The sequence below is a fragment of the Varroa destructor genome, unplaced genomic scaffold (genome assembly GCF_002443255.2).
Source record: "Varroa destructor unplaced genomic scaffold, Vdes_3.0 BEIS01000004.1, whole genome shotgun sequence".
NCBI lineage: Eukaryota > Metazoa > Arthropoda > Arachnida > Mesostigmata > Varroidae > Varroa > Varroa destructor.
The window spans coordinates 50175231-50192074 of NW_019211457.1; the positions used below are offsets into that span (position 1 = coordinate 50175231).

Genomic DNA, 16844 nt, shown 5'->3' on the forward strand with positions numbered 1-16844 from the left:
TAAAATGCCTTTGCGTCTTTTTCAGATGCTCCTCGTTGCACAACGAACGCCATTCAGAAAGCATTTGTTGATAAAGGTTCTAAAGCAATCCTTCTCTGTCCGGTCGATATGCAACCATGGAACAGATTTTCCAGAGTGTACTGGTCCATTTTAACAGAAGACAATTTTACGCGTTCCAACCATCTTGAGGTGGATATTACCGAGCATATGCTTGAAGAGGGCGAAGTCACCTGCTGGGGCGAAAATAAACTGGGAAGTGGCCGTCAAAGCCCTTGTCGACTACAGCTGTTAGAAAAAGGTGAGCTCAGACGCAAAACTGTACATTCGCATATGCCTAAGTATTCCGGTAATTAATGAAATCAATTGCCTGCTTCATGTGTTCAGTTATGACTACCATACTATTTGTGGCAAGGGACCATCGTCATATTACGACGAAATTGGGCTCGGCGGGAACTTTAACAACATATTATAAGTCATTTTAGTTATAAATGTATTTAATTTGTGAGAAGTACGCAGCAACGCATTTAAGGTGTATTATCACTCGATTTATTTTTCTTGTAGGACTCTTATTGACACTGATGGCATTACTAAATAGTGTAACAAATTTATACGCAATTCTATGATCAATTCGGAAGCACGAATTAGTCATAAGCCGAATCGATTAGCTGCATCAAGGTAGCTCCAAATGTGTTTATATTTGGGTGTATGTATTTGACGTTCTCTCTTCTCACTTTCTTTGCTCAGTCTCCTATTTTTATTTGGCTATTTTTATTGTGTGAACAAGGTCTCGGAATTATTCTTTTAGCATAGCGTCAACGACTTGCACCCCCACTATTAGACCCAACCGAAGTAGATCTTCGAAAACTTACTTGGAGTTCTCCTACAGACCTATGAAACGGCATGCTGGTAGCCATATGTCATGGTGGGCATTTTCGAATGTGGAAATTCAAATTTTATCCTTTGTGGATTTGTCCGTTTCGGCAGACAACAGCAGCAACGACCTTCATTCGTCAAGTATGCATCAGGAAATGATCCGTACGATGGAGTGCACAGTCCACAATGTCACAATGCGAGCAATTCTTGTCGCCTGTGAGAACTTTAATAATAACTTCGTGAACTATACCGTCGTCGCTGAACTGTTTCGTGATCGTCAAGTGGTCAGCAGCGCCCAGCTCTCCTTCAGCAGGTGAAAAATATTCCCTATCTCGCCGCACGACATACGAAACATTAGTTTCCGACGGTTTAGCCCATAAAGCAAAAATGCAATTTACGCCTAGGTGCTCACGTCAGTAAGAGCAATCATATTTGGAATTGCTGCATTTAGTTAACGCTTGTCAGTAGAAGATCAAAAACACACTTCTGCAAAAATATTTTTTTGTTTGCATGTTGCAAGCTCCAGCATAAAGATAGAATTATAGTGCTATCATTAGCATTACTAATGGTAGCCGTAACGCTTTGCAGTGGATCGTTGCCGTTTCCGTGGTTCGTGTAAGCTTATCCTTCGGTAAACTGTAGTCCTTTTTTTCTGTTTGTTCCATTGTATGATTGTTTGTACCTTGCTGTCATACTGATTCAAGTCGACGCACTGTTACTGCATGAGATCGATTGGCAGAGAACCAATTAGATATTGAAGAGGAGCCCTTTTGTGGCATAGCCTTTCACCATAGCGTAATGATGAGGCGAAGCGCCGGTGTATCGACACTAGGGGGTTCTCGTACCCACAGAGGAGGCAGGGTTGTCTCTCTAGTGCATAGTCATCTAGGTGTGCTATTCTCGCAGTACTACTGCGGTTGTGATTCGATTAGTCGATGAGTGAGCAAGCGAATGACACGACAGCGGGGGTGCTTTCCCTGTCCTGTTATTTTGATGTCGCCTCACAGGGCCTGGCACTGGATGAGCTCGCTGCAACCATCAACAGAATATGTAATCGACTTTCGTATAGTCCGCAATTCTAATTATGTTAAAGCCGAACTGGAGAAGCTCTCGAATGTTACAGGTAAGTGCTTCACAGAAGCGGCCTAACGAATCATCGTATGTACTAGCAAGTAGATAAATATACCTATATTTAGCTAAGAAACGAGCCTCACATGTTGGTCCCCCGCCCTGTCCTTTGAAAGTCTCTCACTTGAATGTCTTTCAAATATTCCTTGGTCGATTTCTAATTTCTGCCGCTAGCAGAATTAAGCTCATACTCGCAAATTCAAGACTTGTAAAGAATCCATCCAATATGGCAGATATATAGATATTAGGCATTCACTATTACTCAGCGTCAGTTTGATAGTAACGTTCTCCTACTAGAAACATCGTTGGTTTAAAAATACGCGGGTTAGGAAATTGAGCTTGCAAACAAGTCTTGGGGCAAAACACCCTGCAAAAATGAATAACAAAGAAATGAAAGCAGTGGTCAAAATTGAGTCATTTTACATTGCGTGGGTGCTAGAACATAGGTTTCGTCTATGTAAAACTATCACGCTTACTCGCCTTGGTTAAATCTACAAAGTGAGAAGATTAACCAATAGCTGCCACAAGACCTGAATGAAAATCAAAAACAGACGTAAAGACATCTGGAGTTTTCGTTTCACGTTACGTCAAAAATGGATCCTCTGCAATAATCGCAAACTTTCATATCAGTGGATGGAGATAATTAAAATGGCGAGGCACCGCCGTAAAGCAAGTATGCACCTGGTAACCTTCTTACACCGTTCGATAATTTAACGCAAAGGTTATGCGCTACAACTTTGAGTCCTGGTTCGACACTCCGGCTAAAGCATACTGTCATCAGCAGGAAGAGACCATGAAAAAATCCATATTAAGCAGCCACAAATAGTGAACAGAGGTAAACTACTGCACGATTGCGCTCGATCTCACACCGCAAAAATCGCGGTAGCAATATTGCAAAACAGTTGAAAACCCTCTACCATCTGCCATACTTGCTCCCACAAATGACAATTTTCCTAAAATATTAACAGCCTAATTGGAAAACTATCCAGATCTCAACACGGTGACGAAATTGCCTTTCATTGGCCCATGTAATCTAGACTTCATACTTCAAATTTTATGTTCAGTCGATTTTTCAATCGACCATTATTATCTAAGTTATTCTACCATTTAGAAGCAAACTTATTGTTTCGCTTTTCGTCTCGAGAAGCAACATATACAAATATATAGAAGATGAGGTATGCAAAATTCGAGCTTATTTATTAGTTATTTTTAAAGCTATATCTGAACAAAAACAGAGATTTACACATATTTTTTCTATATTATTAGTGTCATTCCTAAGGGCCACGCTTATTCAATATAATCACGATGATGATTACAGCTTCAAATCGGGATCTGTACCGATAACGAGTCGTTTTCAAAATTCCCACTTCCTAGTCCGCAAACAGCTTGTTAGTAGTAAGTGCAGTTGAAGCGATAGTGGCAAACGTGAACTCGTTAAAAATACCTAGTTGGATTAATTTTGGAGCTAATAACGGACCAATGAAACCTCAAAAGGAATTCAAAGATATAAAAGGCGTAGAAGGCTAACCATTGGAGCTTTCGAGGCGATTTAATTTGCCCGTTTATATTCAACACAGCGGCCTTTAATTCCGGTATCAAAAAACCTAGATGTATAAAAAACGGCTCTATAACTTTGACAAATTTTCGTGTCCTTTGTGGACAACCTTTCAGTTTGTCTCCTTCCCCACCTTCTTCAGACTTTTGTCTCAAGAACTGCATTAAAACTAGCAATGATCTTGGCCTTCGGGCAAAAAATACGCTCCTAATCTGGGTGGGGGCCAGTCCTGTGCGAAAACACTGCATAGTAGGTAATCCTTGATCAAATTCTGTAAACTACGCACTCGTCGCAGTTCGTTGTTTTGTTCCAGAACTGACTTTCTACGACTAAGTGCAAGGGGTTAGTGCATATTTACTACGACAAAGAATTCACCAAAGGTTGTCTAAAACTGAACTTACCCTGCCGTATATATATCATAAATGCAAGGGATGAGGACGTAACAGAAGCAAGCAATACGTTCTTGTGGGCCGTCTGTCTATGAACATCACCCTTCAACCGACCAGCTAAAGTACACGGAGTCCGATAAACTGACTTTGTTGGACAAGTTGTTGGAACCCATTGTCTAGGTTCAAAGCTGACTTTCATGTCAATTCCCAAGTGTAGCCCCTTAGTTGCTTTCAAGGTAGGCAAGGTCGTGGTTTGGGACGGTCATGGGCAGGCAGCATTCGAAACGACGATTCTTAATAACCCCTAGTTTGAGAAAGTATTATGCTCGTAGGAGACGACAGCAAGAAAATTTTTATACCTTTACTCAAGAGAAATTTTTCTTGATAAATTGATCGGATCTACCGTACGCAACTCTCTGGTAACTACGGGAATTTAGCAATGTTGAGCAAGAGTTCGAAGAAGTTTGAGATAATGAGCAATAACCGACGCAGCACGGTGCAAGAGCTTGAACTCTTAGCGGCCGCCCACAGATTTGCAACTGCAGAGAATAGCGTCATTTCAAAAATAATGTCGTTAAGAACAAAACCGCTGATAAGCTGGTCGTATTTGCGGTTAAAGTTTCGAAAAAGTAGTTGCAATGTTGGATCCTGAGGCCGATTTTTTTCTCCGTGTGATTTCTTCGCGGTTGGTGGAAAAGCGCTGCTTTTCGTACAGCACAATGCTTACGGAGCCCGTAAACATGTACGATGTCCCGCGCGCACGTTGACGGTTATGAGAATAAAACTGCAGCCAATGACAGGTCAGAAAAGCATCGGTTTTTAAGCATCAGTAATCTTGCAAATTACATGATTTTGGGCAAGCCGTTTCTGACGAAAATGTTTCATTTTATGGAGAAAGACAATGGCCTTGCCTGTAATCATTACTGCAAAGCTGTTAAAGCCGACGACAGCAATGTGGGTAATTGTTTGTTTGGCAAACAATTTGGCACTGTACTACAAATCTTAGGTTGTTTTTATTCGTATGCGTCCCTGTACAGCATTGAGCAGGAACGTGTGAAGCCAGTGTTAAATGCAGCTAGCATTTAACACTTAATTAGACTAAAAAATCGCATAAACCTGAGTGAATATAGCGAGCTCGAAAAGATAGGGGTTGGAACCAACGAATGGGGTAATTTATATCTTTTCAATGGCAGCGGGACCTTTAAACTAAGTATAAGCGCGGGGTTGACAACAGCAATGCAACTGTAGAAGTTCAATCTCATGACGTTCGTTTTTGTCAACGCGCCAGTAACGTCGCGGGACAAAGTAGTTGAAGTATTTTGACGATGTTGTAGTTTACTCGGTTGACTTCAACAGTTACATGATAGCGAAGAAAAGTTCCGGCAGCAATCGATTCCACAGGCCTGCGTTTAAAAATAAAGAATGCAACCCAGGAAATGATTACCTGGCTACAGGATCACAGCCGCTGAAATTTCTTAGATTCCAACGAAGTCCGGTAGCAGACACTTTGCCCACACCGCGTGTCAAGCGAATTAAAGAGCTTCCTAAACATTGCTTTCCTTTGCCGGTGGCTCATACGAGTTTTTGCGCGGAGCGCAAGCCCGCCCTGCGCCGTCGTCAAGGCCTTTAAGCGGTCAGCTTTTTTTCATTTTGCCTAAAACGCGAACCACGACGGGGCCTTATTACAGTATTTAATCACAAGAGCCAGTTTTATGCTACTTCCGACACATGTTGGAGATGAGGTTACAGAACTATGGCAATGCAACCTAGGTGTACGGGAGGGGGGGGGGGGAGGCAGTGCTGGCCCAGAGAGAAAGAACGCACGGCCGGGTTCGCTGTATGCGCTCCCTGTTGTTTTACTAATGCCGAAACCAGACCTTCCGAGGGCGCTTAACGGTGGTATAAACTGCTGAGATATTTCGAAATTAGTTGTTTAGGCGATACTTCGAGGTCGTTTTTGACAGTATTGCTAATGTAATTAAACGGAAAGACGAACCTTTGTCGGAAATTAACTCGTTGGGCTCTGACGTTATAGAAGCAAGGTTTCAGAATTGTGTTTTTGAAGGCAAGAGCCTGATTACCCCTGATTAACCCCAGCGGACGATACTAGATACCATAAAGCCACTAGAAGTCCATGAAATTGTACACCAATGCGGACGCTGAGTCGCATCTGACCGTGCCTCTGGCAAAGTGTGACCCTCCCTAATCGGACAAGGTTCGGAGGGCACAAAAAATGAAGCCTTCGCCGATGCGAAATAACAGCCAAAATCGGGAGAATTTCGCCATCCGAAAGACAGTACAACGTGTTAAAAAGGTCTACATTGCGGATTCGGAAGTCGTCGGTTTGGTGTGAGGACTACCAGCGGCATAACGAAGAACCAGGCCGATGTAGTATGTTCAAGGACAGCATGAGGGTATTGGTAATGGTCGAATGAGTAATGCAGGTACTTTCCGTGAGCCTAATGGCTCCACACAGCCATCGCGGCTGGCAGTTGATCGTGAACGGAGCGGATATACAGCGACGTGTTGGAAACAGACATACATAAATTGTGTATTTGAGCACTATAGACATACCATAATTCCTAGTTGAATGCGACTTAGAATTGTGTATAGGAAACTGCATGAAGCTGAATGAGGTGCGGTTCGTTACTACCAGCTTTGGTATTCTTAGCATATACATATATATTAAAGACATGTGAAGTTTCGAAATTGATGCCTAATATTCACCAACATCGTTGAGAGCACAGAAGGATTCTTGCCATGTATAATCGGGTTTAGTCACCATACCTTACAATGGATGGAAAGACGAGTTTATATCTAAGCAGGGTGAACTCTGTTGGTTAAGCATAAGAAAGTACGCTCTGCTTCCACGGTTAGCTGAAGTTTTAGTGTTAGAAACTTGTCACGATTCATACATTCGGGAAAAAACACATCACTATATCTTCCACTTGACGGGAAAATAAGGGTCAATAATTATTGGGTCATCAGGTTGACTAAGCTTGTGCAGCTCACGTTCTAGAAAACCCGCCACTGTCCGCGAACGACATGATCAAGGGGACATGGCATATTTTTCAACCTATATTATTATAAGAAGCTAGGTTGCTACATTCGTTGGATAAGAAGGAAGTATACGTTGCTACACGAATTATGAACCGGAAGCCGTTCTGCAATTCATTACACATTGATTTGAACATCTGTTAGATTTTTATAGTTCCTGTTGTAGAACGTTTTTCTTAATATTTTTTCAGGATCATTGTCAGATGGAACACACAATGTAAAAACTCTAGCCCTTCAAATCGCCCCCTACCCCAAAAGCTCCGCTATTGATGATGAAACGCTCCCCAGCGAGGGCAACGTCTTCAAAGTCCACACGCGCACCCTTGACAAGGACTTCGAGCCAGTCGATGACAACTCTTGTAAGGCAAACATGTTTCAAACATCCATTTACTCGAATTTAGTTCAAATAGTTGTAGTTCAAGTTGAGTTCAAATAGCTCGCATGCGCTGTTGTATAGATCAAATTCATTCTTAATGCTATAACAAATACTAGTAGTGTTTCGGAGATCAGGATTTATCGGTAAGTGTCGTTGCAGACGACTCGCCACTAGTCCGAAGCGAAGCGCATTTTCGCCCAGTTTTATATCGGTGCAACTATTATTATTACTACGGTTAAGGGACATACGATTATTTTCGGGATTGTCACTTTGCTAACTTTTGTATTTGAATTTTAGCCATTCTGTTCAACATGGAAACAGCCCGTGTAGCCATGTACACGACGATCAGTCTTTTGTCGTTGTGTGCCACGATTGCGGTGTGTTATCTGGGAGCCGGTCGGAGAGGTGGAAGCGGCACCCGACAAGTTCATATACCAAGGGACCCCACACCAATGCAGTTCACTACATCGTCACTATGAGCCATCACATGCACAACTAACCCAAATTTTTGTATCTGAAGTCGCTACAGATAAGCTATATCGAGCAGAAGGACAGGCGCAATAGTGGGCGCCCCCCTGACTTCACTTGTGTGAGTGCTGTTTAAATCAGGTTAGCCGATTGGCAAGAAAGAGCAAAGTCTATAATCTCTGAGAGTTGTTGTATACTCCTTGTAAACTTATATGACCGCTACTAAAGTATATTTGTAGTGGTTTAGATTAAGGTATATTACATTGCAGTTAAACGAACTAAGCGCTGCTTAAGGGCTCTGCTAATAGAAACCGAGAAACCACTGGTGGTCAACCCAATAACAACCGGTAACCCTTAGCTCTTGATGCGTTTGTTTCTGGGCGCTCTGTACCGGCTGGTGCGCTTGAAATTTATCCGTTTGATATTAAAATTATAGTGGTTTTAGGTAGGTCGACGCCGTTCCCAATAACCTGTAAAAAAAAGAAAGCTGACACAGAGGCTGGGAACCGGCTCCGTCCAGAGCGTTAAATGAAAGTCACCATTGTATAGCTAAGGTGTTGTACATGGTATTACTTTAAATATAATTAAGAAAACAAGATACTTATGTGGAAGGTACTAGTGCACAGCGTCATTACATTCGGTTATGGTTTGAAACGAGATTGGCAGGAAACGGTTTATTTTGACAATTTATATACTTTTTCTTCGAAGTTTGAACATTAATTAACACACAAATGTGAAAATGTCATTCAACATGACGATATGAGTGTCTGTAGATTTTTAAATCTTAACAGGCGTCACATAATAGAATGTGATGCAGGACCTCGTATACATAATGCGTACACGCATAACCGAAAAAACAGGTGAACCACAATGTAAAAAACATATATGAACAGCAAGGAAATATAAGATCACAGTAATAAATACACCTCGATAACGAAAACAATGGTACATAACAGATGTAAATAGTTCGAGAATAATATTAATGGTGATGATGGACGGCGATAACGTGAATATGACTCTGATGATGAAAATATATGATAATGACAATAAAGTTACGTTTTACTCTTTGCTTAAATTTGATATCTCTTATTTTTCGCACACTTAACTTAATAATAGAATGCTCAGGGACAACTGTATGCAGAAATGGTAGACCTCTACAGTGAGTAAATAGTTAAAACGGCGTCCTATTCAAAACACTCAACATCTATGAACGTCAGCTGACGGCGTGTACGAGCTTTGTCATGTACATTTCGTCATGCCATCACATCGATCTGCCCTATTATTTTTAATGAACTTTGATTAGCTAAAAACATTTGATATGACAATTATAGTCGGTAATTTATTCGTTTAGATTTGTAAAGAGGAGAATGCAGTTAATTTATGGGCTAATGGAATCGGCTCAGACTTAACGAATGCGTACTTTTGTTTTGTTGACAAATGTTTACCGGCATTGCCTTAAATGATTCAAAATTATGCTGTACCTAGGATCGATTATTAACTAGAACTTGGAGAAAGATTTTGAATCATACTTTAAACCCGTCAGTATTTTCGATCGACAATCGATTTTATATAGCCAATAAAATGTACTATACTACTAATGACAGTGTAACAGTTAGTCAAGAACGTATTATACGCAGTCTAGTTTGATAATAATTTTTTAGAATTTATTATTAGCCCTAACTGTTTCAGGCATTGGCATGTATAACATGATTCACGCTGCACAGTTCTAATGTATTTGGCTGCTAGTAGCAGATAAAAGGTTACATTGAACAAGTAAGATTTCGAGATCGTTTATGGCTTCGATGGGCATTATCTTGTTTTTGAATGGTCTTTCCTCGGCCGTCTAAAAGTTTTAACCAAGCATCTGTCGTATGTTGCACTATTAGGTCATCTAGTATTGCACCTTGTAATAACTATAAAAATATAGGGTTTTCTATCCTGGACAAATTGTTATCTACTCTAAAAATCAAAAGAAAATCTTCCATATAATCTCAATGTACATAATATTCAGTCATAAATGAGCTTATGAATGACAAACAGTGTTCGAACGCACTTTAATCGCGAGATCTCTACATTCATAAATAAATAAATAATAAAATAAAATAAATAGTTGCTACTTTCTTTTTTAATTATTCATTATATTATCTGGTCCCGATATATAAACCTATAAAAATAACGCGGTGATTCTGTACGCGGAAATGAATCTGTCCTGTCAAAAGGTAGTGCATCTAGGCTGAAGAGGTTGCTTCGGAGTTAGTATATTGGCGTTTATTTTTATTGGTATAATATATTTCTGCTCACAGTACAACTTGTAGCATTGTTCTATGACAATAATTGTATAACTGCGTGTTGACATTAAGATATCGTCATATTACCAAATGATTAAACATCCTCCCGCTGTATCGTTATATCCTTTTCAGGATTCTTTCCACAGGCAGCAGGTTACATTACTGTGAACCTACCTGCGTATCTTCGCTCAGACTGACAGACGTTACAGGAATGGGCAGTGTAACAACGAAGTTACTGCAGCGACGTTATAGTGCGTCGTGCTACGTATAGTTAGTGTATTAGCTGAGCCTAAGTTGTCCTGAGTTTCACGACGAGGCTCCGCTGAGTTTGGCGGTGACTTCCACGAGAGCCGGAATACGTCAGGTGACACATTGTGGATGTAGGAGGGACGTGTCTCGACTACATCGCGGCGTCCTACTGATACACGCTCGGTTGCGATCTGGTCCTACTTAATTATACGATCTTGCCGCAGTGACGATACAGGACGGCGATAGACACACTCGCATACAGGCCACACAGGCTTAGCCACAATGAATGCTATCACACAAGCCTTCATAGCTCATGCAGGCAAACATTCGCCAGTCGATAATACAATGTCTATCTAACGCTTAGTGCCAATTCTACTTACTACAGCAGTTGTGACCCCACTATAACTCTAGCCCCGGCCGACTAGGACCCGTTTCTACAGACATCCACTTCTTCCTACGTTATTTCATTATCTTGGCCTTAATACCGATTTGCAACGCTAGCATCCACACGTGAGGAGTTGGGCCTAATAAGGGACAAAGGGAGGGACAGGGACAAGTAAGCAGTCAGGCAGGATGTTGCAAGCACCTGCAGGTAATGACCTTATGCCAACGGTATCGTCTACATAATGAATCCGCTCGCCTTCTTTATACCGAACTGCTTCATTAATACAAGAGCTGTAAATCAGGTAATAAATTTTAATCGTTATATGAATTGTCGCTATTGAAGTATATGCCAACGAAAAGCTGAGTCTAATATAAACTGTATAAATATTGATGATAATGGTCTTATGTATGTTAACACAGGAGTTGCTCAGTAACATCTAGTCAGAGATAACTATTCAACAATCTATGCAAATAATAGTGAAATCAAGATTAAAGGTGTGTCCCAGCACATTGACAAAAACACTGTGCAAACACCTGACGAAACAGGACAATGCGCACCCTATAACATGGAAGTTTGCTGAAGTGATAGCGCATTGTATGTTGAGGCAATTGACTTCAATTATGATAACGTCATTAACAATGATCTATGAAAGAACGGTAGAGAATTTCGTACTATTGTAGAATTCGATGCAAAACTTCGGTCTTGAAATATTTCATCGCAGCGTGACATGGACATAGTTGATGAGGGACCTGGCTTAATTGTGGACTATACATATTAATTTATATTGCATTTGCTTAAATACGCGCTTACTCTGTAAGAACGAACCTATAGATACTTTCCATCAACGCCCAGAAACATAATAACAAACAAAATAAAGCACACATCGCTCTAACAACAGAAGCGCTCTCAAACAGACCACCTAACCTTGTTAAAACTGCAATGATTTATTTAAAGTACTCCGAAAAGGCAAAATATCGCAAGTCGAAAAAGCTTCTATACTTTTAAAAAGTGGTATGATGTGTTCTGAAATCGATTTAAAAACAATTTTGATCCTAAGTCGTGGATTGTAGCATGGCGCTTTCCGACAGTGATACAGGTTGCGGTATCGTCTACCTACAAAAGGAGGTTAATAAAGCAACCTGAGAAAACAAACAACTAGAGAACACAGCGTCCTGTGAAGCAATAATTCGAAAGCGATTCACAATTTGATTTGTAAAAGCATAAAACTGAGCTATTATGACCGATAATCTTTCAGCGCATTTTTCGAATTTACATACTCGTCGAATGCTGCGGCGTATCCAACTCAGTCCTCCAATGCTTCCTAAAAGATTGCTGCAATTTAGTATTCATAATGTGAGTGCTAGCTCAATAATGGTACCTGTACATGAAAGAACTGTAGTCTTAAATTGGAGAGACCCTGGGTAGATTTCTGTCGTGCCTGTTCAAAGGGTCTGGCATCTCAAGTTGTATCTTTCCCGTATGAATGTTCAGGCGATCGATTGAAAATGCTCAAGTGTCAGATATTTTCCAAATGTATGGCCGATGCACGAGAAGCGATGGCGAGGTAAGACCTGCGAACGAAAGTATCATAGAGCGGCATGCAACCTCTTAGAAAGCAACACTTGTCCGGCCATATAGAAGAACTGCTAACGAACACGACTAACATTTAGTGTTCATCCTGCTCACAAATCCGTTCTGTAACTATTGGAAACACAATCAATATGGGTAAAGTTCATCACCCTAGTGCCCCGCCGTGGCATACTTTCATACGCCTCAAATCAGCGTTCGGACGAATCACTTAGCTTATCGAAATGCTGCTCCTTTTTGGCTTCGACGACCGACTGGTGACGTGAATTCAAAGTTCTTCCAGCGACTGCATTTCCCGTGTTAGAATCAATGGGATATAGTCTGGTACTGCCAGAGCCGTCTCAAGCTCTTTTCCATGTACAACCTCTGATGTGTGTTTTGTATATAAACGAAATTATGTATATATTGTCTTCATCGATATTTCTAAACATTTACACAAGTAAAAATACGTACACGGGTCAGTAAAAAAGGCAGCAGCTTGCAGTTGCAAAATGCCCTCAACAACTTTTTGGATCAGACCAACAGGTTGAACTTTGAAAAATATACCATTTTACACATTAGACAGGAAAATTCCAATCGTGTGTATTCCATAGGGGAACTCAACCTAAAAAGAGAAAGAACTATCCACGATTCACGGGTAGCCACAAGAGTTACCTCAAAATCCACAGAATATGTGACAGGTTTAGCCTCTCGCGCAACATGCCGCTTTAACTGGACCCTACGCCTGTTTGTTTTAAAACCGCCAACTTTTTATGTCAAGCTATTCAGAATGTACGTTGAGCCACCTATGAAATACGCGGCACTCACGCGATATCGAAGTCTGAAAAAAAAACAACCTTGAAAGTAAGAAACGCAACCGTCAGATGTCAGGTGCGTGAGGAAAAAAGCTAAAACCCCATTTATCCTCGATAGATTTAACCTCAGCGATAAACAGACGTATCGATAAACATCTCTGAGAAGTTGTGGCTAAAAACCTATGCGGTGACCTACCTATTCCCATGTAGAATCTTCGTAAACTGCGCAGGCACTCATAGGAAGAAGCAGTATGCTTATTCTATGCATACGTGCATTATTGTAATAAAACATTTAAACAAAGTGTGTACGATCTGTACAAAATGTTACGTCAGCTGTAGTTGACAATCGGATAAAAGAAATTTGGTGTTTGAGCATACCGATAAGGCGCTACATATTGTTATATACAGTGTCACATATTCTAGTGACATTACCTATCCCGTAAAGAAAAAGGCCACAAATGATCGTGCTTCATCACGATCGGAAATTCGCTGTCAAGAGTTGCGACCATATAGAAAAGATGCTGAGATGCTGATACCGATCTCTGGCTAAGTACAACTCATTCTATGGGATTTCTTGGATGAAAATATTAGATCAGAGTCAAAACCAAGGCTATCATAACTGCAAAACCCCCCAATGACTATCATGATACTGATTGTCGTATAATATCGTGAAAATCGTGACACTAGGGGCTAGAAGGTTCATTGTTGTTACTGATTAAAGGCCATACATATATGCATAGTAGGCCTGATAAAGCGATACGTGCGAGACTGTATACAAACGAAATGTTGGCGTATTTATCAAATTTGATTTGTAGAAACGTGTACTGATACCATAATGCTATTTAGAACTTGCCGTAAGTCGTACAGTGAGAAAATAGCTACTGCTAACATCCGATCTGCAGAAGCAACTTTACGAAGGGCGAACACAGGCCACACGCCATTAAGGCACGTCTAAATCTTGGTCGATGTGATCGTAAGCGAGATTTACACATAAACACCTAAAAAAAAAACGCTTGTGATTGTTTCTGTCGCCACTTAGATTAAGGCTCCGCGGACAACAACTTTCGTTCTCTAACTAACTACAGCTTCTTAAATTTTTTTTGATAGGCTTTTTCTGTACACCTTCGACCGAACACCATGGGTGGCTTAAAGTCTCAAATAAGGCACCCCGCTAATCTGTGCGTTCATTCGTTTAGATAACGGTCAATTTCTTTTTCTGTTACTCGAAAATAACAGCCGTTTAATCCGGCACCCACTAAAGAAGTTATCGGAGACTCTTTAATTCAATGATCGAATTTCTGGCGTCACTTGTCTTTCGTCCATGTAAACAGTTGCGTAAAGGGCATTACAGTCTGTAGTTTTTACTTGTCACATATAACAATACAAGAGCATAACTTTTACGTATCCCACAATATTGCATTTAGAAAGCTGCTGTACCACTTTTTGATACATTTTCCATGACGACTCCTGAGCGCCGGCCATCATGTTATACTTTCAAAATCTGTTTTTATCAATTTGGGACTAAAATGGCGCTACTTCGGGTTAACGTAAGCGATTTTTTCTATACAGCGCTTTCCAAAACAATGTATTTTGTTTTAATGCTAGTAGCCGACCGATGATCTGCTGAAAAACAAAATTAACGAGGTATCGCGATTTTAGGCTATCTGGAAATGAGCAGTTCGTTCAACGTGCTTTGTTCGGAAATCGCTGATCCTTCAAAAATAACGTAACGTATCCCATCTCTCTCAGCACGATGAGCATCTCTCCTTCCGAAAACGAGCAGTTATTGTCGGCTGCCGTAAAGGGGAAACAATAGTACCCTATCGTTTTCACGAATTTGCCTTTGCTTAGTGTGACGACAGAGCTCTGGTCTATCTGTGGCCAAGGCGATAATTATAATTTTCGTAAATTTGGATCTGCTAAAACCGGGCTGTGGTCATATTATTCTCCCGTTACTCGATGGCTGCCTGCTGCTAAACGGTCCACATAGACGTAGTGTTCTTTGTGTCAATAACTGTGTAATAATAAAGAGTCAAATAATAATACTCGCTAAATTCGAAATGAACGATTGAAAAAAGCCGCGCAATTCTAGAAATCGCTGAATTTGCTTCGTACTCATTAACTAACTACTTTAAGTTTCTCGTTTACTCAGAACAGAGGCTTCCTTCGCAGATTGTCCACCACATCGGAATACGCATCTGACGACTTCACACTTTAACAATACTAATTTTTTCCAGTTAACTTTGACCTCGCAACAAGAACGTTACTACGGCTTCGATCCCGCTGTTATTCTTATTCAGATTTTGAGAGCACTCAAAATTCTCAATACTTCAACATCGCATACAAATTACAAAAACAGCTTTTTTCAATCCCTTACGAAAATCGATTTGGCAATCCGCCGGTTCTTAAATGAAACTTTTTCGAAGGTGATCCTGTCATAAAATCTTCCATAATCGTAGCTAGGAATTTAATACACAAAAATTGTTGAAGTATCACGAACCGCCACGCACTGACACCGTTCGTTATTTGGGTTTTTTTTGTAGTATTCCACTGTTCACTTAGAGATCAGCTGCTAATGAAGATGAATTGTGAGGATTTTTTTGCACTTGCTTACGAGAGCCTCGGCTTGGAAAAGTTTAGCAACAGTAAAGGCTTTGCTGAACCAACCCTTCACTTATTTTTTCGACAACTACGGCCCGTCACGTTTCGTTCGTTGTTCTTTGTTTAAACGCCTCAGTGATGATGACTTAAAGCTGGGTCCTACTTAGCAAATAGGACTTATCTTTGTGTTTCGAGCTTCACGCCCGGTATCGCCGTTAAGCACTCCATCCCACGAGCATAGACACGAAAGGAATACTTTTTATGTCTGGGTTCAAACCTAGACCGAAACGTGACCCTAAGATTAGCAGGCAGATACGTCACCCACTTGGCTACCGTGTGGACTATCTACCGCAACTAAATTGTCTATCTATTATTTTTGATGGAGACGAACGGAAGTTGCTGTTTGTAATGCAAAATGCTACATCATTCTAATCTCGTGTCCACCAAATGAGAGACAAATATCATCATTATTATTGTTATTATTATTATTATTATCAAGTTTTTTACTAAAACATTTCGTTTTTTATTGCTCTCCGCTAGAATCTCATTTGTGGATAGCATTTGGCCATCAATTTTAATTTTCGTTTGACATTCAGTGTTATACACCGTTAAAAAGAACCGTATTTAGGATACAGAGTTTTTAAAAGTTTGTTTTTTAATAGTGATCTTGCGTACCGTGAGATGATTTATGCTGATAACTTTATAGTTGAGAGATGTAGGCCACACTAATACAAATTATCTCTTTATCTCTTTAGCCTCAGTGAAGGACAAATGTGAGGCATTTCAAATTCTGTTTGTTTACAACACGACATAGTATATCTCTCGAGTCGTATCTCGAACTAAGATGTTCTTATACTAAGAAAACAGGAACGGTCTCTACTAGAACCGCGACTACTTGGCTATTAGTGAACAAAATTTAGATCAAAAGTCATTGTTGTTGATAACCTAATATAGTATTTCAATTGATAATATTATGCATGCCCTCGCTCCGGAACAGGCCCTGTAAATGGGCAGTAGCTATATTGACAACTATACGAATACGATTCGTGTATGCCCTATGTAATTCGACTATATTCTCGCTCTCGCTTTTGTAT

At 40.4% G+C, this 16844-nt stretch overlaps 1 protein-coding gene across 7 annotated transcripts in view; it reads left to right on the forward strand.

The window, feature by feature from the left end:
* Nucleotides 1–8921, forward strand: part of LOC111249718 (neural cell adhesion molecule 1-like) — a 40588-nt gene extending 31667 nt beyond the window's left edge. For 4 of the 7 annotated variants that reach the window (XM_022803957.2, XM_022803962.2, XM_022803963.2 and 1 more), the window contains exons 7-11: nt 26–298; nt 985–1186; nt 1881–1996; nt 7194–7361; nt 7676–8921. In XM_022803957.2, the coding sequence (XP_022659692.1) occupies nt 26–298; nt 985–1186; nt 1881–1996; nt 7194–7361; nt 7676–7857 (941 nt within the window). In that variant the 3' untranslated portion in view covers nt 7858–8921. The remainder of the gene's footprint in view (nt 1–25; nt 299–984; nt 1187–1880; nt 1997–7193; nt 7362–7675) is intronic. The other 3 variants (XR_002673059.2, XR_015326471.1, XM_022803958.2) reach the window with 3 other exon arrangements.
* Nucleotides 8922–16844: the final 7923 nt, after the last annotated feature.